General features: G+C 44.6%; 1 protein-coding gene and 1 pseudogene across 2 annotated transcripts in view; one reads left to right on the plus strand and one right to left on the minus strand.

Annotated features, from left to right (window-relative positions):
- The window catches only part of bma (SCY1-like protein bma), a 138,347-nt gene that overhangs the window by 59,262 nt on the left and 52,868 nt on the right, over positions 1-26,217 (minus strand). Inside the window, exons 5-6 of the mRNA XM_084580197.1 lie at positions 21,649-21,809; positions 11,574-11,721 (exon numbers count right to left, since the gene is read on the minus strand). Coding sequence (XP_084436323.1) covers positions 11,574-11,721; positions 21,649-21,809 — 309 coding nt within the window. The remainder of the gene's footprint in view (positions 1-11,573; positions 11,722-21,648; positions 21,810-26,217) is intronic.
- Positions 1-26,217, plus strand: part of LOC146179452 (uncharacterized) — a 165,790-nt pseudogene that overhangs the window by 5,025 nt on the left and 134,548 nt on the right. The gene's annotated exons all lie outside the window — the stretch shown is intronic.

Genomic DNA, 26,217 nt, shown 5'->3' on the forward strand with positions numbered 1-26,217 from the left:
CATCATGCGCGTCATTATAAAATCGTCAAACATTCTCCATTCATTCATTTACTTGTTTCAAGAGCCTGATGCAACTTAATCTAGCCTTCAATTTGCCCAGAAACTTATTTTCCTCTTCAGTTTGGGCAGACGGGAGCAGAATGATGACTAGAGTTTGTAGCCAGCTACTGTACTTCCTGTTTCCCTTTTTAATACGATAGTGCTAAATTCACCTTTCTGCAAAAACTGCGGCGTTGTCAAGGTTGTGAGTGAAAAATCATGCGATAGCTCGGTACAGTGGTTGTTGGCAAGATACATAGCTAGGTGCTGATTGGTCAGCTGTCTCTGTGACGTCACGCCCCCACATAAAATGGAAGGCACACTGCCAACTCTCGCTTCTCATCTGTAGCGGGAGTCCACCTCTCCAGGACCTTTGAGCAAAGAGTAAAACAGGCTACTTCAAGGCATTGCAGGCAGGTCCGTACGGCTCGGTTAAAAGAAGGCTTATTGGTGTCTACGTCGCGTGGTCTTGCATACAATTTGGTTGCTTACAACTGCATGTGCGGGATAGTAGATTCACATGTGATGTGGTTGGTGATTCAGAGAGTGGCACAGTGCATGTGGGCAGACGACGGTCCGCAAATGTATCCGCAGATGGTAGCCATTCCCTTTATTGCACCATGCTTCAAAAGGCACGGATTGACTGTCGCCATGTTTTTCGTTGTTTTTTACGTTTATCATCCTGCCTTCACTGATGACATGTCTAAGTACTCAACGAGCAGTGAGAAAGAGCACTTTTAATTTCCTCTGAGGCAGTTTGATTCCATTTTCAGCGTTTATCAGCGGTCAGGCAGAAGATGTGATACGCTCTTGTGAAAGACGGAGACTATTGGGGTCAGGGAGAGGGCTTCGCTGTTCTGAAAGACGGAGATGACTTCTTTTATCACAGTGTCCTGGAAGCAGTGATCCACATTCTTCTTTTATTTCGCATATTTACCCAGTGCCTACATAGCATGCTTAACGTACTCACCTGCGCACTTGTACTTGCCTCTAAGACAATTCGCTAATTAAAAGTCCGGAGCGTATTCACTGGGGACATGTTTATACAACAAGACTCAACAAACTTTCGCGGCCTGTTAAAGTGAAACGATGTCTTGTATACATCAACATTGCGCAATCTGTTAGGGCAATTTAATCCAGCATGATGAACATTATGAAAGTCTTGAGGAAGAGCACACCAGAACATACACTGGGCAGACCAGATCAATAAAAATGTCAGTACAGTTCGAATTCAGTCAGGAATAGAGCTTTCTGTTATCAACAACCACCTTGCAGAAGTAGTCTTGTTTAGTAACAAAGATTCGCAATTTTGCTCATTCGAGCGTGTTTTTCAGACACCGTGCGGGGCAATTAGATAAAATGCCTAAGGGGTCATCCAAAAGTGGCAGCGCAGCGAGATAATAAATAACACGTTAAAAGAGAGCATTTTGTGCTTTATGGGTAGCGTTCCCGTCTCGAAACACGAAGATCCTTCGTTCGAAGTCTTCCCAGTCCAAAATTTTCAAACATAACTCAACTCGCTTTCAACTAAATTATTCATATTAATTGCAGGAAAATTTTTGATCTGTTTGTGAATTTTTCTAACTTTGCTAATTTTTGCTTCCATCTGTAGTTTCAGTTTACGGTCTTCAATATCAATGCCGAAATTTCTGCGACACGGGATCCTAAATTCTACCGCGTTAAACGTAACTATATGCAACCGATGGGGTCCGAAGCCAAGACTATGTCACTGAAGTTATCTGTCATTTGGGCGGCGGCACGCTTATTGCTGCTTCTAGTTTAGAGGGTAATTGGGGTTTCCAGTAGCATAATCCCTCCAGCGTTCATCATAGCGTTCACATAAATGGACCCGGTTGTGATAGACCAGGAGTTCAGTTTTTTATGGATGGGCTGTTGGGTATTGCTAGTCGCCCCCTTTTGAAGATGTTAATCAATACACCGTACTGCTATGTGCAGTAAGCCGAGTAAACATATCCACCACCGCCAGCAGCCGATGTAAGAACACGTGAGTTCTACGTCCGCTGCCAGAGATTCCCGTCCAGTTTTCCCAAAGCAGGCTCAATTACTCTTTGACACGGTGTTAGGATGTCCCGTGTTTAACAATTTATTAAAGTAGAGGGGGCATTCTGAGTCTACTACATTACCTCGTGGGCGAACTGAAAGAACTCTAACTGCAACGCAACTTCTTGCGAGTACAAACAATATAAAGTAGTGAGGAGACTCGATATAAAGAAAGGTATGCAGACTAACCCGATAAATACCTCTTTTTTTGTATTTATTCAAAATACCTGACAGGGCCCAGAAGGACATTGAGTAAGGGGGGAAAATTGCGAAGTACAATAGGAACAATACAACGCGCAGTACAAGACAGAGTGATGTCTCACATAAAGGGAAACAAAACGAAGTAGGTAATCACAGAAATAAAAGGCGCAGGACACATTGCACACACGCGTAAGTATGGAACAGCTAAGACTAGAAAAGGGCAACAAGGACGAAATTCAGGCGAACAAAATAGAATAGAGGGGGCCTGAACTATCGGAGGACAAAGAAAACAGCCAGATCAGGAAGAACGAGATTGAAGCGAGGCACTGTTTAAGACACGTCGCCTCGTTTTTCTTTATCGGCTCATTTAAATCTCATCTGGGATGCGAGCGGATCGTCGTGTGCGTGACGACACCGGGAGCTACTCCCCAGTTGCAGGCTTGAACTGATATCAACAGGGCACGTCGCGACGGATAGCAGCAATAAGGGAAATGGAAAGCGCGACTCTTTTCACGAAACGCGAAGAGGACATCAGCAGCAGATGCGTCGCTGTCACGCCAAACTATATTGGAAGTCCTGCTACAAAGCAGCTGACGGCCTACTTTACTTTACTGCCATTCATCGTTTTTTCTTCACAGGACTCTTGAATTATATATGCGGTTCTTTTTTGCGAATCTCAAGATATGGGTGCTTGGGCATGTTTTTCCTTCAATGTGAAGACGGTGAGCTAGAACTCATGGGTGCAGCATTTGATGTTAAGCGTATTTTCAGTCAATCAATCAATCAATCAATCAATCAATCAATCGATCGATCAGTCAATCAATCGATCAATCAATCAATCAATTAATCAAATAATCAATCAATGCTTGCTCTGTTCTTGACATTGATTGTACCATGCTTGTAACTCAAAATGATTTGTGGTCTCATCAATGCTAGGCCTGAATAACCTGTACTGTGGGATGCAAACGTGCTTTTAGATGTTTTCATCTTATCCTTATACAAAGAATTACAAAATGATGGTGGTCGTTAAACAACATTTGCGGTTCAATCCGTGCTTAGCCAAGATTACCTCACCGCAAGAATACATGCGTGTTGTTCAAGATTAATCTCATGCGCACGTCAGGAAAAGCTGAGCTGAGGCTTTCAAATGAGAAGCCTTTTAGCTTTGCGTTCGTCAAGCCATTGGTAAGCGCCCGTGTGGCAGAAGTGATAACTTAGTTTCTATGACATGGAATACTCTCTTCTTATTCTCGTCCAGGGGGAAACATTTTTTTTTTTTTGCGCGTTGCATCAATTCATGTCGTATGGTACAGGTGAGGTATGTCTGGCAGATGCAAGCAATGAGGTGACTTTTAAATTGGCACATACACAATTAGAGACGATTTAAGCTTGCGGCGAACCAACCAGACACGCAAAAGAACACCACTTGACGACTGACACTGAGCGAGTTCAGAAATGATAAAAGACAACGTTTGAAAGAATCCAGTTTTGCACATTCGGGTGAGGATATCATGCATTCATTAAATTATAAATTTACCTATCGTACAGCGTCTCGTTTATAGACATTTGCTTAAGAGTTGAAAGCGATTGCGTTATTGGGCCTCCTCTGGAGTTCTTTTTGCTTATTCTCTTTTACGAAATTGCATTTTGTTTGACGCTTTATCTCTAGTCACTTAATCTACCTTTCTCTCATTTCGCACATAGTCAATAACATGTTGTTGCAAAGCCACAATATGTTAAAGACCTCAATACATAGACATAATACCCCACCTTAGTCAAGCCTTATGAATGTGCCTGCTTCACTAAGGGCTGACGTTTCTTCGGGACCTGACGGTTTTCTATTTCTTTGCCCTCGTTATGTGTGCTAGCTTTTTAATTAATCTAGCAACTCGGTCTGATTTTCTTAAGAAGAGGGTCTTTAAAGCTATGGAGTTAATAGTAAAAAGGCTCAAACCTGCTGCCATGCAATATCCTCCCTAAAAAGGATCATCTGGATGTTGCCTTCCGCAGTAGATATAGCCTGTAGAAAACCCATGCATGTTCATCGTTGCTCTAACCCGTGGTGATAAAACCCGGCTATACCACGTGCAATCCTTACACCACTAATGCTATGATGTGGCTCAATGAGCCCTTATTGTGATGCGTGGAAAAGGTGCTTTCTAGCATTTAGTTGGCTCTAAGTGGATTGTTTGCATGTGAAGTCACGTCACATTTGATCTAGTGAATTGTTAATTAGAACACCGAGGCGTCTCTGCCTTGGCATCGGCATATCAGGTCGCACATTTCCAGTGGCCGCTGCATGAAGGTGCCACCGGTACGCTTTTGACTCTCCCTTAAAAGCTGCCCTCAAACTTTGGTACTGCGACAGTGGTGGCTTTTCGGCCCAACAAGCCCAGTACGCGCTCGCGTGAAGTGTGAGCTCAATAAGTTTTAAACGTTTTACATAGTCGCAAGGTAATAGAGAAGAATCTCCCTCATGCCGTTTGTTCAGCTAAATTTCGAACTTCATTAGTGCTGCACGACTATGACCCTGCCAGAGGAAGCTAATTGATAGATCAAGGAAAGCATAGTTGTGCATGCAAAACTACTAGTGCCCAAACGTAGGATAACAGGGAAGCAAAGCGATCCTATGTTGCTACGGTAGCATGATAACGTCGGTCACGCGATCATCTTTCTGCGCCGTTATAAGAGGTGAAAATGTTTGGTGTCTAATAAAGATTGGGCATATTGGGAACATGATTCAAAGGCAACTTAACCAAACAGAATTTTGTATATTTGTTCATTATTCTTTACAATGCAGAGAGTGTTGGTTATGTCGAATGTGATGTTTTGCTTTAGTGCACGCCCTTCATGATAAAGGTACATAGACAGGTTTGTATAGTGACAGCAATAATTTCTGCAATTTGAAGCTGTTACGACCATGCTTCGACGTAAGGTAAACGCCTTATCTATACCTACGGGCTGATACTCCTGTGTAAGTAAGCTGTCGCATGTAGAAAACAATATCTCCAACGCAGCTACTACTACTCTGGCCTTTCTCGCAAAGCCCTTTAGGCAAGCAAGAAGTGCTTCCCTTCAAGAAGAAAATATTGCCGAGAGCGCACTCAGTTAGTTCGGTGGAAAGTTCGGTAAAGCTTGGAAGTATTAGGCAGGCTTTTTTATATTCACTTTCTGATAGTGCGACATTTGCTTTAATGCGACAATGTGAATAAATGTACGCAGGCTAGCATGCAAGCACACGCGTTCACAGAGAGACACACACGCGCGAATTCACACAGTATTGAGCGCACTAGATTTACCATTTATTTTCCTACAATTCGTTCACTTCTGTAGCGCGGAAGAGCTGTCACAATAGATTACACCTTGGATCACGCGATCCTCTTTGTTCCTTATGGGCCTTCCAACTGCGCAGCTCCTCCTCCATTCCCTGCACTCCGAATAGTCATTTACACAGGCCGCCTAAATCGTCCCACAGACCTTGGCACGAGTGCTCGCCGCCAACGCGCCCATAAATTGCATTCCGCGAGCGATCCAAACGCCCTTCCGACGTTCAACAAATGGAAGAAGAACAGGGGACCTTATGGAACTTCGGCGGGAAAACGTACAAAACGGAAGCCTGCGCTGAGGCAGCCGAAGCAGCGGTGCGAAGTTTCGAAGTGATCAAGACTCCCCCCCCCCCCCCCCCCCTGTCCCCTCTCCGCTCTACTCTAAACCGCGTGGAAAGGTGAGAATTTTCTGCCCGCATTTAGAAGCACTCCGGTACTCCTTTAGTGAATAAAAGTAGCGTTAGAGGCGGCGATTTCCTCCATCGCTTCTCTGGACTCTTTCTTTTATCGAAGAAACGGAAACAGATTCCGTTAGCTCAGATAAAAGGTTTGGAAATGTGTGAGCAGCTTGCTAACATCTAAACGCGATTTCGACTTAGTTTGAGAACGCGGATGGATGATTGCTTATCCTTAGATAAGCAAATTTTATTGCTCCTTAACGTTATGAACTGCTAAGGAGAGAACAAAAAAAAAAAAGGGTTTGATAACGTACGTATGTAACGTTACAACTATTAGATAGCACATAAGTCTTCAAGCGACAGGAAACACTGTATAAAGTGAATAGATAACTAGAAGAAGTTTAGAAATAGACCCTACTTCTTTCGCTCCTTCTGCCTAGGTATCCAAAGCTGATCACGAGCTGAGCTACTGCCCAAATAACTTTGCTCTTCATGCACCAGATCATTCCACAAAACATCGAGCAGGAAGTGATCAGAGAAATGAACTAGTGTGGAGAGGAAGCCTTCGCTCGCTAATCAGCACTTGTGGGCAGGAAGTAGAAGGGGCGAGGATAAGTGCATTGCCATTATTTTCTTTGTATGTTTCAAAGTGGCACATTTGTTTCCTTTTTCTTGTTCTACTATGTATACGTATCTCACGAGTCATTGTGCGGCCTTCAGAACGCAAAAAAAAAAAAAAAAACATCAAGTTTTTGGCTGGTATTATCTCAATGTTGCAAGTTGAGGGGAAACGCTGAAGAGCCATTGACAAGAAGAGACATAGCGTTTACATAGCGCGTCATCGAACCGCACGGCTGCACGCAAATGACCGCTTCACTAGTATGTTGCGCGCGAAATCTGTTCTTCGTGCTAACGCTGATGATAGCTGTATCCACATGGATATTGGACACAATAGCTGGGTATAAATGCCTGGATGCAGATTGGCTTAAAATCAATGTCTACTTTTGTAAAAGCAAGTTTACTGTTGAACCAATCGAATACTTGGAATCGAATGCCTGGCTACCTGGAAGCAATATACAATGCATTCGTCAATACAGGGACCATTGGATGATGTGAACGTAACGTATTAACGTCGTTCCCACGTATACAAGCACTTATACAATCTGTGTGCAACTCCTGGAAATTTAAGGGCACCATTGATAAGTACGTTATTCGTTATTTAACGGCGAACGCCTTTCTCCTACCTTCCACTACACGCATTCATGAAAAACCGCCGCGATGGCTCAGTGGTTAGGCTATTAGCTACTGAGCCTGCGAGTCCGGGTTCAAATTCGACGGCGGTGACCGTGTTTTAATGCAAGTTAAAAGGAAAGGGCGCTCGTGTGCTCTGCGATGCCAGCGCACGTTAAACATCTCCAGCTGATTTAAACTAATTTGCATCCCTTTATCGCATCACCTCTGACAGCCTGAGTCGCTTCGCTCAGTTAAACCCCACATGACAAAACAAACAACATATAACGCAACATAACAAGTCAAAGCATAACGTGACCTCACCTACCACACCACCAGTTGGAGGGATTTTCACTAACCTCAAACAGCTTATCAAGATTCGGTATAACACCAGAGGATGGGTGGGGTCTGAAATATGTGACAGAATTTAAGATATCATGGCGTTACCTTCGCGACTAAAATTACTTGGCTATATAATAATCTTCTCTATAGTGCCGTGAAAGCTTTGGTTTCGAGACAAAGTTTAAAGAACGCTATGAAACATGCACAGCAACAGTTACTGGACCACCATCTCTGCCTAGTTTTGAGTGCGTAAGGGCCTTCATTTCGGAAAAAAAATACTTTCAATTTAGAGCCTGTTAAATAAAAGGCATTGAGATACATTTACAGCTCCTACGACCGTATGTTCTCACTTTCATTACATGGACACGCTTTACCATTGGGGCCACTGTCTTAAAGACGAACGTACGAGCATTTAATCCCTCCCATGACCTCCGGCGCTGCATGGTTATACACAAAAAACAATACACACACATGAGAATTAAACCAGGACGTTAAACACTGATGATGCGCTCGCTACCATCTGCCAGGTTTTGTGGTACGAAGAAAGCTTCACACAGAACGTGGGGTTACAATATGAAGAAGAAGTAAAGAAAAGGTTAAAAAAAAATGCGAAGAAATTCAGAATGAAAAAATTGAATGAAAATAAAACGAAAATAAAACGAAAATATAGACAAAGTAGGATTAACTTCTTGTCACAGTGTCCAAACGGAGAAGTATCACCTCTTTGCTGTTGAGCGCCACCGATGGAACACTCACGCATTCCCCTTCTTCCCCCGAAATCATCTCGAAGGCTTCAATAATCTCTTTTTTAAAATTGTCTTTTGCACCTGCCAGCACCTTGGTTTCGGTAAACCTTGGTACACAATGGGTGCCCCTCAAGTCATGTTGATCGTCATCCGTTTTACAACGAGAGCAATGGGTCGCCAGGTTCTCCTGGAGCAGATAATGCGGCACACGAATTTCTGTGTTCCCTTAGCCTTTCACTGATGCATCGGCCTGTTTGCCTCACGTACCAGCTTGCTACAAGAGTTATTACCAAAGAGCAATTACCTTACTTGACAAAAATACGCACGCTAATACTTACGACAAATTGCGACCAGCGACAGCTAACCAGGTAAAGAAAACCATCTCTCTCTAACTAATTATTTCAAGCTGGTGGACTAAATGAGAAAAAGAGTCGACGTCCAAGCTTGCCATTAACTTATTAGCTAATAAGCACGTCCCTAGATACTAACGAAAACTTGACCAGGGATACTCTTTATCCCTTCGCTAAACAGAAGCCATAGCAATGGCTGCCTCAATACCTATCAGCAAAATCAGTTTCCCGTAACCAGTGCGCTGCTACTGCAACTTAGGCTCGGAGCACCTGGTCTCCGCTACTCACGATCGATGAACGGCAGGTATGCTCGAGAATGTGATCAATGCGCACAGGCAAGGTTTGTCGTTTCTTATGCGCGCTTTCAAGTGCAGGGCCCAACTGACTCATTAACACAACCTGTATGACTAGCGCGGCGCGTTAAAAAATCGATGTGCCTTGCTCCCAGGAGAGAAGAGAACGCGAACGGATCTAGCTCGGATAACCTAATACTCCCCACACATTCACAACGCGGCACGCATGGATGCGCGGATTAAGTGGCCAGGCAACCGTGGCCAGCCACGGTTGCCTGCTACTATTGGCGCAAAATGGCTGAATAGAATCTGATTACATGTGCGCGTGCACAAGATTGCATACAAGAAGAGGGAAAAGCGCCAAGCGGAACGTCCTCTCTTCTCCATGGTCAGAACGGAAGTGGCTTGCTTCCGCTATTGCGGCACTCTGTCCCACCAAATTTAGGCAGCGTTGTGAAAGCGGAGCCCGGTGCAATTTAATCTAGGGCCGAGAGCACCAAAAGCATTCTGCTCTTCAAACAGTTACCGTATATAAGAGCGGAAGCATGGGCCAATCAGGATAGCCAACTGTGTACATTCAATGAGGCGACGAAAAGAAGCTGGCCTTTCTTATAGGTTCACCCATCTTGTTGAATGCGTGTCTTGATTAGTTTACAAAAATTGTATGGCTTCAGCAACACCCTGGCATTTCTCTCAATCGTGCAAGCGTGTGTGTGTCGGCAAGGGCTTTTAAGTGCCCCGCGGAATTCGGCTTTGACCCACATTATAAAGGCACCTGGCCACTGTACCGAAAAGAGAGCGCTTTCAAGAGCGACAAGTGCCGATAGAATGCCCGGCGGTTTTGTTTCGTGTGGCACAGAGGATGTTCGAGGGACGTCCCGTTCCCATGCAAGCGTGACAATGAAGTTTGTCATTGTGCGTGCTTTCGCAGAAAAGTAGAAAGGCGCGGTACAAAAAAAAAAAAAATCCGAGACGAGTCTTTGTTCCTTTCTATGGTCACGCTTTCTGTGCAGTCTGCGCAGCGATTGAATGGCATCGGGTTGTGGTGAGAGCAGCGAATAGCAAAGAAAAGGAGAAATAAAGGCAAGATAAACGCTATAAAAGGAGGCACAATAAGAGGTTCCTAGTTATTCGTTTGCAAGAATGGAGGTTCCATTTACAGGGCTGCAAGACCGCGTTCACGAGGGAGGTAGCAAAAACTAAAGAAGCAAAGTGGACATTTAATCTCGTTGTCTTCTCCGCAGAAATGGGAAGCCTGAGCGAGAGTTTGGGGTAACATCGTCGCAATCCACCAGCATGTTAGGAAATCAGCCAAATATAGTACGAAATGAAAAACGTAAAATAGGCAAAATAAAAGTGACAAACATACTAAGCTTGAAAATTACGGGGTTTTCATTTAAAGAGCCGTGATGACTAGATTCACCTGCAATCGAGAGACTTCCACAGGATCCTTTAATTCTTAAAAAGGTGCCGTTAGATTTTTGTTTTGAAAAAAAAAAACAAACAAACAAAAAAACTACTAAGCTCTACCATTCTGTCCTCGTTACGGCTGTCCCTATATTCCGTTTATCATTAGTGCAGCCGTGGGAAGGAGCTTTTATTTAGCATGCCCTGAGCACAAACTATGGACGTCCTTTCACTGCGCCTAAATGGCCGCTGCCTGCAAACTACATTGTGCTTTGGTGTAATAACAAACAAAGTAATTTGCATGGACAATTGTTAAACGCAACACCAAATGGAAAAACACTACGTCATTACTCAGTCTATCGTGGCGGCGCCCTTGCATAATACACGCTTGGTGCTCCCCATTGGTAGTAATGCATGTTCCTACATGATAAAAGATGGGGTGAACTCTGTCCCTTAAATGTTTTACTCGCTTGGGCCGCGCGCCCTAATTTTAAGATTTAACAGAGAAATGAACCCAGGAAAGATTATTCAGGGTCTTGTCATCATGAACTCTTTTGTCTAGCTTTTACACGGGCATGCGAGAGAATGAAGAAATGAAGGAAGAAAGAAAGAACAGAAAAGAAAGGTTAAAGAAAGAAGGAACGGAAGAAAAAAGAAACAAAGAAAAGAAAGAAAGAAAGTCACACACATCCTAACCTTCACCTTCCCCGCGCGCCTCTACGTTGATGTTTCCCCGCAGATGTGGCGCATATGCGGAAATGCACGCTTTACAGGCAAAACTCGAGAGAGGCGTCAGAGCCAGCCGCCACTTCTATAGGATCATTGAATGAATTGGAATTGGAATTGGTTTACTGATTCCTCGTACAAGCGAGAGGAGGCAGGGACTAAAGGCTATGTAAAAGTCTGACAGAGGTCCCTGCCCCCCACACAGATTCTGGCATTAGAAATTAAAGACATGTATCAGTTTTTAAATGAATAAATGAATGAATGAATGAATGAATGAATGAATGAATGAATGAATGAATGAATGAATGAATGAATGAATGAACGAACGCTGTTGTGTATGTAGGCAAATTGGGATTTTTGGAGACGCAAACTGACACTCAACCGTCAGTGAACAACAATGTGCGACTCATTAGTGAAGACTCTCCTGGTGTAGAAGAAAGAGGTTCCTGCTCACCTGTAGGAGTCCGTACTTGATCTCGATGTCTAGGAACTGGTAGTCCCTGACCTCCTGCGGCAGACACTGTGGCAGGCGGTCCTCGAGGCAGTTGAGAATGTTGGCTAAGCTCCCCAGCACCGGTTCCGTGGCAAACGCCAGGGTCTCACTGGTTGGAAAGAGTACAGTACAGAGAAGGGTTCATGGCGTGGTAACCCTTCATCATGCTGCAATGATGTACAGTCAAGAACAAACTGGGCTGAAAGGATAGAACAGCCATCCTAAGAAAATTCTAGGGGTGAACTTAAGTCTGCCTTGTTAAGGTAATGTGATTACATATATCTCACAATCACCACTATCACTATCATTTCGTTATTTCCACCAAGCACGTGCGCTGTCTGGCGAGGGGCCGTTTTATCTTAGTTAAATGAAGGAGCTTTGCGGATGGACCTTCACGAAGGCGAGGATGTTCAGTACTGAGCACCAAATTGCTGCGCTGCTAAGACTATGGGTTCTAGGTAGCCTCCGTCAAGCTGTTCTGGGATGCCGCCGGCCAACAACGTCTGCTAGCCGGCGTATGAGTCGGGTTCCCGGTTACGGAGGGCCGGAGCTCATCACGAGGTGTTTTAAATAAAAACGTTCCCTTCTCTCTCTTGTTTTCTTTCTCTCTGCAGTTGGAACTTGATTAAGACGACGATGTTTACTCCCAGGTGCAAGATTATGCAGCAGATTTACGCGAGACGTAACCGAAAAAGGCGGCGATAGTATATAGTGATCTCGAACCTGGGCCAAGGAAGTTGGTCTACTCGGATGATAGTTCGATTCCCAGCGGTGACACAATGTTTTTCGTAATGGAAGTGAAAAGGAATTTTTCTATTCACACGAACCATGAGGCAAGAAATTATCTCGCACTTATAATGATGGTGTCGTGCGGCTACTATGGAATTATTTGATACCGCAGATAGCATCGCACATGGGTGCATAAAGTTGCGCCTATGTCACCATGACGTTGTAATATGAAACTACGGGTGGTCCTTTGTTTGCTTTTTATTAAACCATTCTTAGTTGAAAAACAGCCAGAACTTTTTTATCGAATGCTTTGCGTCTTGAATGTGTTCTCGAATATACGGACGTTCGTTGGGCCTCCTTTATCAGAAGGGACTATGCAATTTAGGAACAAGTGGCTGCAGCTTAGATAGGCTAAGGCCGCTAATGCAAGCGAAAGCTTGGTGTGCACGGTTATGACGCGTGCTAAGCCGGGTTAAACTAATATAAGCTATTTCACAGAGCAGAAGCTCGACTAAGCATGGTCAGGCACTATTTGCTGATTTCACTCATATATGGCTATATGCGAACGTCAAGGAAATGAAGCTGAGGCACTGGTTCCAGCATGCGACTCCTCAATGGCTGTCTGAGAACCGAAGACAGGGATTTATGGGTATCGGCAACAGGGGCAGATACACACAGTCAAAACAGAGGTTCCCGGGAAACGGTAACAATATTTTGAAAAACACGATACTGAAGTTTCCGAAAGTTCGGTATAAGAAAGTTAAGTGTTGTGGTTAAAAGAAGCCCGGATAGAGTGTGTAAATTAGCTTTACGAACACTTAATATTGGCTTATTAGTGATCGTTGAAGCTCGCCCACGTTGACAAAGACGCCGGTGAGACTTCCTTATCCTAAATAATGGAATAGGGGTTTATAAAAATGCCGTTCATTTTTGCAAATCGCCTACATTGTTTGAAGTCAATATATACGAATTTATAAAATTCATATTTACCTAATTAAAAAATAAACAACCTGGGGCGAAGGCGCATAAATTAAATTTAGTAACTCCTAAACTTTCGAACTATCCGCTATTGAGACGCCTGCAATCTAATGCTTGTGTTCGTTCGACTTGGTTTCCATTCGTCTACCTGTGAGCTTTTATAAACATTTCTCATCATTTTGTTGAGAACATTCAAACGATGTGCTCTTTTGACGAAAAGCAATAGTGGCTTCAGTCTTTCATGTTTGTCTATTCTAGTCATACACACGCACTACCTGTAAAGGGGTCGCTTAAAGCCGAAATAGGGCAAACCGGGCAACCATAAAGCTTGGAATGTTAGGGCTAACAAACTCACGCGGCTCCAACCGCTCGAGTTGTGAGCAAGCAGGTATGCAGAACTGCGCTATCATTGGGCTTAGCTCGCTCTATTCCATAAAGACAAGTGAGCGAATCAGCATATAAGGAAGCAGATAAAAATGCATCCAGGAAAAGAGAGAAAAGAAGATGTAGAGGAAAGAAGCGTTCGTTTCCCAAATATGGTCGACAGGTGGCTCAGGCACCTGCGCGCCCGTTTTACCGAGCTCTCTCTCGACGAGAATGTATTTTTCTCCATCCTGCGTACAGGGAAGTATGACGGAAGAGTACCGGCAGACAGCACGGGCGCAAGCGAACGAGGCCTTCCCTTCCAGCGAGCATTTCGTCTTTCTCCCCTTCACCTTAACATCGTCGACAGCGGCGGAGGGCTGCTCTCTAGATATGAGGGTCGGTGGAGGCAGCCGTAAGAAACGGCCTCACTGGTTCGTGCGTTTGCCCTGGCGTACGTGTGTGTGTGTTCGTACGTGTGCGGTCGAGAGAAATGCCTCGCAATAACCTCGCGCGTTCGAGGGAAACTCTTCTGGGGTGGGAACGGAGCGTCTGCTGCTCTGCTCACGGGTCGACCTTTTCCCTGCGGTTGTCTATGTTTCTTCGCCGTATTTAGTGTTTGTTTCAACCAACTCGGAGAGGCGCTTTGCTTCTATTTTACTTCTCTTATTCCGCTCGTCCGCCTGCCTGCTTCTCTTTTGCTGGCGTTCGACCGGCGACGAGCACCTAGCGATTGAGAAATGGGCTCCTACGCCCACTCTTTCCCAGCCCCTTCATTTCCCTTTCTCAGTCCCCCTTTCCCCGTCATCCCTTCCTTACCTCACATCCTCCGATTCTTCCCTTTGCCTAGCATCCGTCTTCTAAACTATCTGCTTACTTCATTCATACGTGCTGTTCTTGCTAGATTATTCTCTTTTCCGTCTTTTTTTTTTTTAGCCCACTCTTTGGATTTTCGTCTCACGGTAGATTTCGATTAATTCTCAGGCAAGAGAGCCCATCTGCTTGGCCTTTGTCTTCCAGACGTTCGATCTGCGCGCGTGTCCAATCTAAATTTCATTCGGGCGCTCAGAAAAACACCAGGGTTGATCGCGGGTGATCGCACTGTTTCTTTTAATAGCGTAACGCGGCGCAGCGGTTTGAGGCTCAATTCCTATTATTGGAGGTTGGATGATCGGGAGCCGTGCGACCCCTCAGTTGAATGAGGACGCATGAATAACTTTGTCCGATAAGGTATTTGGGACTGGTTTTCCTCTTTTAGCGAATAGGCCTCGGGAGGTTTTCGTGCTGCTTATCGGCCTGAATGTTCTGCGAAGAATGTAACGACGGACCATTCCGGAATTCGGTACAGTAACTTGTACGATAACCGTAGTTGAACAGACGAAAAACAGAGAAGTTTGGCTTTGATCGATGCCATTATTGTTGTAGTAAAGCCGCCCGCAATCACAAGGCCTGCCAGATAACCAAAGCACAAGTTCTGATTGGCTGCTGGATTTATGCGAGTGCCTTTTTAGTGAACATTTTGACATCTGCCAGGTCTTGAGTTATCTCGCTATTGTGAATTGTTCAGGTGGCGCTACCTTTCAGTCGTATAAGATTATCAGTGAAGCTTTCAGAATATACAGCAATGAATGTAGCAAGTGGCCGTGACCGCCAACAACGATAGACTTCGGTGATATACTGTATTTCTTCACGTCAGTCTCTCTGAAGCTGAAGTAGATGTTCATCACTTAATGATATTAGAATTTCATATTTTTTTTCTGTTTTCGAATTTGTAGCGAGTATACAATGAGTGCTTGTTATTAGCTCATTAAGGAAATTACATTTAACCCGCTGTTGAGAAGTTGACCCTATCACAGTGTGTTATACCACGTGCAAGCGACAGGTATAAACGCACACAAGCGAGCATCGTTAACTACTCTGGTGCCTATTAGTTTGTTACGCTCCCGGATGAGAAACCTGATCTCTCAAAATCTCTCAAACATCGTCATAGACTTCCGTCTTCCTCTTGCAGTATATATATAGTTATTCCTGATGCCTGTTGCTGTTACCTTAAGACTGCGTCTATTTTTGGAAACGTTAGATTTCGTCACAGGTCTGCGCAGCAATGCTCGCTCAGGGACAAGTCACGATTGCCGCTGTGACACCGGTTGTTTAATCACAATAACTGAGAAGAATAAGAAAACTTTTAGTCAAATACCAGACCGCTCTACTTTGAAGAAACATTTCGAACCTGGGAGCCTGCTGAGAACATTACTGAAAAGTGCTGGTAGTCGCACAACAACGCTCAGAAAAGCCTGTAGGCATTTTTGGTCAACTGCAAGGCTCAAACATGAGGCGATAATTAAATTCACATCTCACTCTTTTTCTTCTTTCAAACCAGTCCTGTTTCTATTACACCTCTTTAGGTTGCTTTTGGGAGCACTAATTGTGCATTCAGATATGTTCACTTTTTAAAGAGATCAGACACCATCAGTGGTTAATTGTTAATTGCTTCCATATACCGACTAGTTCGATCTTGAAAATGCGGTTTATACCACGCTCTTCCAGTTTACAACTGTACAGTCGAAAAGAAAATATATGTGTGTTTTGCAAAATCACCTGATACCGTAGGAATTTTTATGCATTCTATTGTTTCGTGGTCATGTTTCCACTGCTACTATTTTTCTCGGCCCATAGGAGGGCAAGAAAAAATGCCGCAGGGAGTTCACAGCGCTTGTTGTTAGTGGGGCGTGCGCTGTTTTCGCATCGTCCCGAAGCCGCACGGTTTTATGACGTCAGCGTCAGGTGAAGGAGAGCTCGCAGCGACGTGCTTCTTGATTAGTGAAAACATCTTCGCTATCTCGCTTTACCATGACAGGAGATCGGAGGAGGGAAGCAAGACCCGAAACAAAAGCTTTGTAAGTGTTAGCGACGGCTATCTGCATATCTGAAGGGAGTTTCTTATGTAGAAGGATTAAAGTACCAACGGAAAGATAATAATCAACGGAGGCACGAACGGAAATTCTTCGACAGTGAAGCCACAGCCGTCGTATTGGAGAGACAGGCTGTCTACATTGAGCGCCGTTTATCTCAACGCCGACCCATGCGGCTGTGCTTGTTATCGGAGCAACAGAAGCGCGGATTCGTGATTAAGTGAAACAGTAAGAAATGACGATGACTGCAGATTACTCGGCAAATCTAAAGATGACAAAAACCGGCTTATCAAAAACACAGCAATGTTGCTCAACAAATGATGTTATCTGAACAAAGACAAGGCAAGGTGCACCTGAAAATATCAAAAGAAAGTAAGTAGAAGGGAAGCAATTCAAAGAATTGAAGGCCTAGCGAAAACGCACTGTAATTTTATAACAATTAGATCACTGCGAATATTTTATGACTTCTGAATTAATTCTTTGCGCCGTCTGAGATTAGGGTGTATTATATTTTGTTGTGAAAATATTCAAGGCGTAAATTCGGAAGTATACCAGATTGCTTAATTTTCGATCTCGCGTCAAGATTTCCGCGAATGGCCAGTTAATACAATTAAGGTGCCTTATATTATCCCTCATAATAAAAGCAGCTGAGACTGAAGACAAGGGAACACTCGGCCTCGTGGTAGCCTCCACATAGTCAAGGTCACAAGACTGCGTCCCTGAGTCACGCACAAACCGCCCCTTCAACAGTCGAGAAAGGATTTTTTTTTTTATCCCGACTACTCAATATTTGAAACTAGACGGATTAAAAAATCTAATTTATGGCCCTCGCCTAATGTCGTCTCTACGGCGCATCACTTTATGCAACTTCGAGTCGCGCACAACCCAATATGTTCCATTCATATTCACAGTGAATGTCACGTTTCGTAATACATTTTGCGCCACCAAAATGTGTCTTTAATTTCGGACTGTATTAAAAGATTCGGAAGCCTCCCAGTTCCTACCGCGGGCCGTCATTATACATTTTCTAGCATGCTCTAGCTCTAACAGCCCCTCCGTTCCCTTGTCCTCATTTCACTCCGCCGCCATCTTCGGCCATCACCTTTGTCTGTTCGACCCGTTCTTGCCGCAACCTCGCTGCACCATGGGCATGGCCCTTCCAGCCCCCGGTCTAGTTCCGAGGCCAAATGAAGCCCGGTTTCTTTTGCTTATTTCCACGTACATCTCTCGGTGCTCCTCGGGAAAATGACGTCCCGACAGGGAGCTTAGATAAATATAAACGAAGACGGGAAGGAGTACGACGGTATGCAGGGAAAAAATATGAAGCGATGGGATGAAAGGAAGTGCAAGCGGGCGTTCCGCAAAACTGCTGCGGGAAAGGAGAGCGTAATAAAGGATGACAGCGGACGAGAAATGAAAGCCTCTCGGTGCGTAACGGGAAAAAAAGGAAAGGGGCTTATGAAGGGAAGGTTGACGGGGGGGTGGGGAAGTTTTTGAGAGTGTTTCCCGATGGCTTTAAGAGGGAGAAGGAACAAGGGGTCATGAGGAAGATGGGAAGGATGCCTTAGGATTGGGGAGAGAATGACGAGGGAGTGGGGAGGTTGTTCAAAGACGAAAAGAGGGAAAATGAAAGGAATAGGGAAGAGTTCGGTGCGGCAGTTCGTTCCGCAATTACGGCGACGGAGGCTGCGATGAGGAGAAAAGATGAACAATGAACCGGGCCACTTCAGCCAGCGCAATAGTTCATAACGAACACTTGTCAGGGATGTTCGTGTATTGATAGTCGAGAAAGGTAGACTTGCCTGAATCCGATGACATGCCTACGGGTTGTATAGCTATGTTGTATTTTTTTACTGGCGTGTGCACCTAGATATGAAGGTTGAACACAGAAAATATCTGGTGAGGAGACGCGCCCCACTTCTCGCAGCCTCATGACGTTCTCGACCTTTATTGTGCTCCCCCCACAGGGCTTCTGAAATTAACGTCACGGTAACTGGTTTAAAGGGCGGTACGAAACGCAGGCTGTTTGTCGATATTGGCGTTCTGCGAAGTGGTGAGCGTATAGTTTGTTCCGCATTTAGCAAGAGAGATGAGTGCCGTCAACGAGGAAATGTGTTCTTCCCGCAAATCTGTACTTCTGTTGCAACTCGTACTTTTTGTTGACTCCGTCTTTGGCCTTCTTATTCGATGTCTTTCGCCGGCTGGAGATTACTTTCTATGAAATTTGAGAAAACATCTTTTGAAAAAGAGTCGGCCTTGTTAATCAGGTACACTATGCCTTTTTGACAAATTAACTAGAGCAGCGCTGCACGCCATTAGCTTGTAACCACATGTTTTTAACTTATCTTCAGGTACTATAACAAGGAATAACTGAAAAAATACTGACAGTGTTTTAGCCGCAGATAAGCGTAAGGTTCGTGCTCGAAAGCACGTTAAACGCAATACGCATAGCCAGCTTATTAGCCTGGCATAACTCACTCATAGAACGCGTAATTACGCTAATGTGTGTTGACACGCAAAGGCTTAACTTCCTTACCTGTGCTTGGTTAGGCATAATTAGCGTTGTCGTTGACTTTGATCTTGGCCATGGACATAATACGAGTAGTCATAATCACTCACCTTAAGTCATAGTATAACTATGCATGTTATGACACATGTATTATTAGTATGCATACGCCTACGGAAACTATCAATTGAGAGCAATTGCTACCCAGATCACCTTGCTGAAAATGCACCAGCTGCCGTTCTGCGCCAGACATTTTGGAGATGACACAGCTTTTGCGGCTTTCTATTGAATGGTTAGATTGCTTATTGCCGTTATGCTAACAATGCACCGACTTGTTCCTTCATTCGACACCGCGATGTAAGCTGCTTATACGCGTCACCCCACCAGTTCGATATGGCGCTCACCAAAAAAAGCAGCTAATGTTATTAGGTTCTATTCCTAAACGAAAGCATGAAATGTTAGTTCAGCGATAGCTCTTAGGAACAGGTATTCAGTTTATGCAGCGCCGCGGTGTCGTTATACAGCGTTTATACAGAGCCGCGGTGTTACGAGGCCTTCACTTGAGTTTACCAATTACCGCTGATGAATGTACAGCTAGAAGCAATATGAGAGGAAACACGGGAGTGCGTGGCCTCCACGGTTTGCAAAGCGCTGCAGCCGGCAGGTGATGAGAGCCAGCGGAAACGCTGCTCTTTCCGATCATGCCCCTGGGGCCATCCATTCCGTCTTCTGTTGGTGTCAGCACTTTGCGAAATGCAAGTGTCATGCGCTCCGGTGTTCCCATTCATATTGCGTCTAGCTGTACAACATTGTACACTGGCCTACCCGATTTACTCAACCCTCTCCTGGCATAGAGATTTCGCATAGCACAGCTTTAGTTTAATTCAGATGAGCGCAATTAAAAACCTCGGTCACTTTTCTAAAGAGTAATATTTGCTTGTGGGGAAACACGACCGCTACATGTTTTAGTGGGAAAGACTAACACGATGAATTTCACAATTTCATTTTTTTTCTGTATTTCGCCCGCCTACCGAGAGCTAATTGCTACGGGTACAGGCCTAGTTTTGTTATATACTTCTACTATGATCATTTATGAGTGACCATGGCTGGCATGGGAACAAAGGTTAGAACTAATTAGTGCTAATTAACACTATTTAATCTGACAAACATGTTAAGAAATGAAGTCTGAGTGTGTCTGAACTCATATTCAGGCGATTTCGGGTTTTCTAGCCCTGATACAGCGTGTTAAGTTTTGAAACGGCAAAAAAGGCCTACACTGTAAAAATATTTTGCTGAAAAAACAAACAAACTTTCTGGCAGCTCTCCTGCCAGGAATGTTTTGGTCTTCTATATTTTCTGTTTTTAATTTTTCTTTAGTTTTAGTTTTCTACTCTTTACAACTGTTAGAAAAATTTTGTAAATTGACAAGTTTTTGTTATACAGCGTTTTCTGCTTTTTATTTTTCAGTGTTTTTCGGTCACAATTAAAATAATGATGCAAGTATATCTTTTTTTTTACTCGTTTTTGAGTTTAGATGTTTTTCTGAATGTAACAACAACAAAATTGTATTAAGCGCCAATTTCTTTAATGAAAACCACTTTTCAGGCGGAAGCCTTGCTAACTCGATCTCACGAATATCTCTCGGCGCTGACAATACTAGATGGCACTAATAAAGTTTGGCCGCGCATTACCCGTTGTCTAGCCACCGAAAACGTAAGTGGAAAAAATGTATAACAGATACCACTGTAGCCGGAAGCCAACCTCCATTCTCGTTTGGCCTAATCTACGCTCATTGTTACCAACAACGGATCTCAATATGGCGCCACTAGTTATCTCCTTTCGAATAAAAATTGTTGCGCAGCCGATTGTCTGACAGCGCCTACGGGGTTGTATACTATTTCGATGTTTATTCAGCATTTACTTATACTATTCAAGTAAGCATAAGTTTGCTGTAGAAAATAGAACAGACGACATAAATATATCGAATTGCTTGCCTCCGAATCAAGGTTTCCGCTGGAAAACAACTGTGTTTTTTTTCTTGAATGTATTTCGGTAGATGAAATAGAACAGATATTCTCTGTACGACAACAGACATTTTCTTTGAAAATACTTGTAATTCTATACACAATTTTAGTGAAAGCTAAACCCACCGGACTGATAATTCACATCATGGTAGCTTGCCGCCTTTTGAGCACCCATTGACCGTATATACACCATTCTAACCGATGTTATGCTTGAATAGACTTAGCTAAGTGTAACAAGCTTAGCAGATAATTTATTGCGAACCTATTTCAATAGGTTTCGCGCGTAAAACTTGCGCTCAGCTTAGGTTAAATCAATCACATTTTTACATGTGCGGCAACAGTTACAAAACGTTTATTAAAAAAGAATGCTTTGCTAGATGTTCTTGCCCCCTGAGGAATCTTGCGGGACGAGTCTGTTTGTTGCTTGTAATAGGGGGGGGGGGGGGCACGAATCGCCCCTCCTACTTTCATTTCAGCTTTGTTATAGCTTGAGAGCAAGAAAGCGAGTCATCACACCCACTCACCTCGCCTCCTCGATGGGGTGGTATATGGTGAGCAATTTCGGGTGCTTGAAGCGGTCCAGCTGCCTCACGCTGAAGCGGAGGATCTCGGTCACGGTTTCTTTGCGTTTGGGCTTGTGCAGCTTCTCGGCGACCCGCTTCTCGAACACGAACACCGACGCTTCCTGCGCCAAGAAAAAAGTGAGCGAAACGTTAATCCGAGTACTACTGTTATGGCTCCTGTTACGCGGTAGGTGTGCGCCTGATTTTTAGAAGTCTTCTTACCTTTATCGCGAGAGCAACACGTGTGACTTAGAAAGTGTTGTTTTAGGAAACTCAAGTTTGTAGATGTCTGTGCGATTGTCGATGGTTGAGGCCCTTATAAAATGGTTTCTACATGTGTCTTATTGGACAGAAACACCTGGTGGTATGACGCGAATTCAATATTTCGAAAAGCGTGTGCGTGCTGGAAATAAAAAAATGAAGTGGGGAATGGGGAGGGAGGTTCAAGCTCCATGACATCCCACATGAGAGATTTTGCTATTATTTCCACGTCCACAAGAGGTAACAATAGCACGTGCAAACGTTCACACATAACTTTGACCAGGCACTAAACTAGTCTTCCGGGTTTCAAGTGCAATAAATGTTCCCTTTAACGTAATCTCCTCTCCAATCTTAAGACAGAAGTGCTAGCTTCACTGAATGTTGCATGCAGTAAATAATCGTAGGGGTATTGGTAGAAGCTCCCGGGTGAGCAGAGGCCTCTCTCTATTAACGCATATAAGCTCTGACTTACTGTATGCTAGTTAACTAGGATAATTCGTTATTAATTTCAGGCTCAACACACTCTTCCGATCCTGAACAAATACTCTAATTGCCCGAATATAATTTCTTACTCTTAAAATAGTAGAGCTGCTCATATTCGTACGCGGAATAACAAAAGCTAATTTATTATTGCAAATTATGAAATGTCGCACAAAATGTCAAACCGGGTGCGCCTAGAAATCTCAGTAGTACAGGGCGTCTGAAACATACACCTCAAGTATTCTTCTGTTTACAACGTCTGTGTTATGTTATAAATTCAAAAACAACAGTAATATAACTCGCAGCTGAACTTGCCCGAATGACAACGGTAGAAAAAATGCTACCCGGGTGCACAGAATCACTTCTTCGGGGTGAGGTTAAAAAGCCCTGTTTCTTTCAGAGGACTTTTTTTCACGTCAAGGTGGGCACGTCACGGTCACGGTTGCTTTCATAACAGCCATGCCGTCACCCCAAGTCAAAGGGATGGCGTCCGGAACGACAGCCGCCCACGCTGGAACTGAAAGCAATCCCCATTGTTGCCGGGACAAATTGAACGCGCGGCGCTTCTCGTCGGACCACGCGCAGTCAGCCGTCCATTAGAAGAGTGACTTTGTGCGGTGTAGCAGACCGTTTGTCTTGTCCGCTGCGTAACCGAGCTGACCCCGACTGATGAGGATGCGCCATTCTGCCGTCACGCCTGGCGAAAAAAAAAAGTAAAACAATCTTTCTAATTTGGATCTCTGGTTTCCTCTGCGCCCTTTTTCTGTTTCAATGCACAGCTTTGTAGTAGTTTGACCACTATTTGTCATAAGAAATACTCTATCACTCCGAAGCCTTAGCAAGCGCAATAAGGACAGTTCTCGCGAGTTCAGTTTTACTCACCATAGTTTATTTTCTTTACAATCGCCTACTTTAGGGGATTTATTTTTATTTTCTGTTAGCAACATTCTATTATTGTGTATAGTTCGCTACGCTCAACGCCGCCGCTTGGGAAGGAGCTCTCCTGTTTAGGAAACGCTTAGCTCACCAAGGAGTGGGCAAGGAAAAATATGAGATGTTTACAGGCGCCTTCCTTGATTTTAGCTTATTGGGCTCTGATTTTTTAATTATACTGTAAAAACGATGACCATTAATTCTTCCCAGCAGTCTCCTTTGATGAATGCTTTCTCTTTAGAATTGCATAAGGAAGAACTAGCCTATTCTTTATAATAGCAACAAGTGCATTAAAAAAGGTGCAACACCACCTCGATGTATAGCTTGGAATATTTCATGATGTACCCATCAAAGTGTGCTAGAAGTCATTGATATTTTGAGACGTAGCGCTTGGATATTGTACCACGAGAAACGAAGCTTAGCCCATGTGAGATATTAAAGAAATTTTTTCATACAGTGTTTTTGTTAAAAACTACCTTTTCTACACTTTCGCTAACTTTTATCTTCCACGGCCGAAATATTTGAACAGGACAGAAAATAGTACAAAACATCGCTAGCATTTCATTTAGTCCTAAGAGAATATCTTATGTAATACCCTGTAAAGGGTGCTTAAGGGTTCAATAAATGATATATATATATATATATATATATATATATATATATATATATATATATATATATATTGTGATGTGCTTAGCCGACGACGAAGTGAAGTGTGCAGGAGCGAAACAGGGGAAGACGACGACTAAGGGAGAATAAAGCAGGGCGTTCGAACGAACGGCCGTGTTTCTGCTTGTTCAGTCTTTACAATGGCGCAGTCGACCAACTTAGGGCCCGACCCGGACCTACACGACCCGCCGCTCCTCCTTCGAAGCGGTCGGGCAGTCACACGGCCGGCTCACTCGGCGCCTGGGACCCCAATTTCACTCGAGAACGGCGTCCATGCCTCCTCGGCGGATTCGGCTCTGGCGGCATTTCTTCCCGAAGTGCTCTCCACCCTCCGGGAGGTATCCGCCACTATCGCCGCAGCACTTGGCCGCGTCTCGATGTCCTCCGGGTGCCCAGTACCACCGGTACCGCTTCCGGAGTTTCGTGGCTTCTCTGATGACGCTGAAGCATGGGTTGAACTTGTCGACGCTGCTGCCCGGCGTTCCGCTTGGTCCCCAGCCACCACGCTCGCCATCGCGGAAGACCATCTCCGTGGTGCCGCCCGCGCCTGGCACCATTACGAAGGCCGCCGCTACACCACTTGGTCGGCCTGGACCTCTGCCCTCCTAGCTGCGTTTACGCCTCGGGCCAGTGCACACGACGCCAAACTCACGACGATGAGAGCGCGGGGCCAGGCTCCAGGTGAAGACGTTGCCCTTTACATTTATGATAAGGTTCGTCTTCTTCAGGCCTGCAACATCGAGTGGCCCACGTCCGCAGCCAAACAGTACATTGTCGACGGGCTTCACGATGACACCCACGCATTGATTATGTCCACACTTGACACGGACAGCCTCTCCATGTTTGTCCACCGGGCGGCCACCTTGCATGACACCGCCAGTCGTCGCGGGGTCCTTGCTGCTGCCGGGATATCAGCAGCACTTCAGCATGCTGTCCCTCCATGCATGGCTTTATCCATCCAAAACGACGAAGTGCAGCTCCGCTCATGCCGGACCGCCTCTAGCCCATCTGTGGACAAGCATCCTGTAGGTGAGGATAATCGCATGCAACAACAACAGGAAAAGCTGCAGCACGAGAAGGAAGCCTCTGTTTCCCGATGGAGGATGAGTGGGACAGTGAAGTGGTTTGATGTGATCGGCGGCTACGGCTTCATCAACCGCGCTGACACTGGCGAGGACATTTTTGTCCACCGCACCGCCTTCCAACACTCGCGTAAACTTCGCCGCATCCGGAAAGGTCAGGAGGTTCAATACGAGGTGATTCCAGGAGAAAAAGGCCTTACTGCTGCCAACGTCAGTGTGCTAGACGTAAAGTCTCAGCATAAACGTCGCCAGTTCATTGGAAAAGAGCGAGACCGCGCCTACCGGTGTACGCAGCAAAGTTGTGCACGGCACGGTGCTTCCGGTGGAAGCGGTGGCAGCAGGAACAGGCATTTCGGTGCAGCTTTCTCCATTTCCGTCAACACTATGGATGCATCACGAGTGCAGTTACAGATCAGGAAAAACCATCGAATACCGCAAAAGGAGAGCGAGCCAGCACCAAGTAGCTGGCACAGGAGAAACTTTGAGGTACTTGACTCTCAACAAGGCCTTGGAGGAACGCGCAAGTGGCAACGACCCAAAGAATCTCTACCAGAGAGCAACTTGCCACTAACTGGACCAGACATGTGCAAATATTATCGATGCGAACATCTTCATGGCTCCGAAAAAAGACAGCCAGGAAAAAAAACCGTCATGTGCAACAGATGCGACAGCAGCGGTGTGGGATGATGCATTTATGGACCGCAGTCGTGGCCGAGTGTGATGTGCTTAGCCGACGACGAAGTGAAGTGTGCAGGAGCGAAACAGGGGAAGACGACGACTAAGGGAGAATAAAGCAGGGCGTTCGAACGAACGGCCGTGTTTCTGCTTGTTCAGTCTTTACAATATATATATATATATATATATATATATATATATATATATATATATATATATATATATATATATATATATATATATATATGGTATGTATAGAAATAGAGAGAGAGAGACACTGCTTTTTCCCAGAATGTCGTATCAACTCGCCCATCAGTTTACGTTATTGAGATGTATTAAGGCACAGTCACTGTAGCGATTTATCAATCCACGGAGTCACAGTAACGTCTTCTAAGATAGTCAAGTGTGAGAAAAAATCAACTTGAACTTA

Source organism: Amblyomma maculatum, chromosome 9 (assembly GCF_055883805.1).
Source record: "Amblyomma maculatum isolate TAMU_Amacu chromosome 9, ASM5588380v1, whole genome shotgun sequence".
NCBI lineage: Eukaryota > Metazoa > Arthropoda > Arachnida > Ixodida > Ixodidae > Amblyomma > Amblyomma maculatum.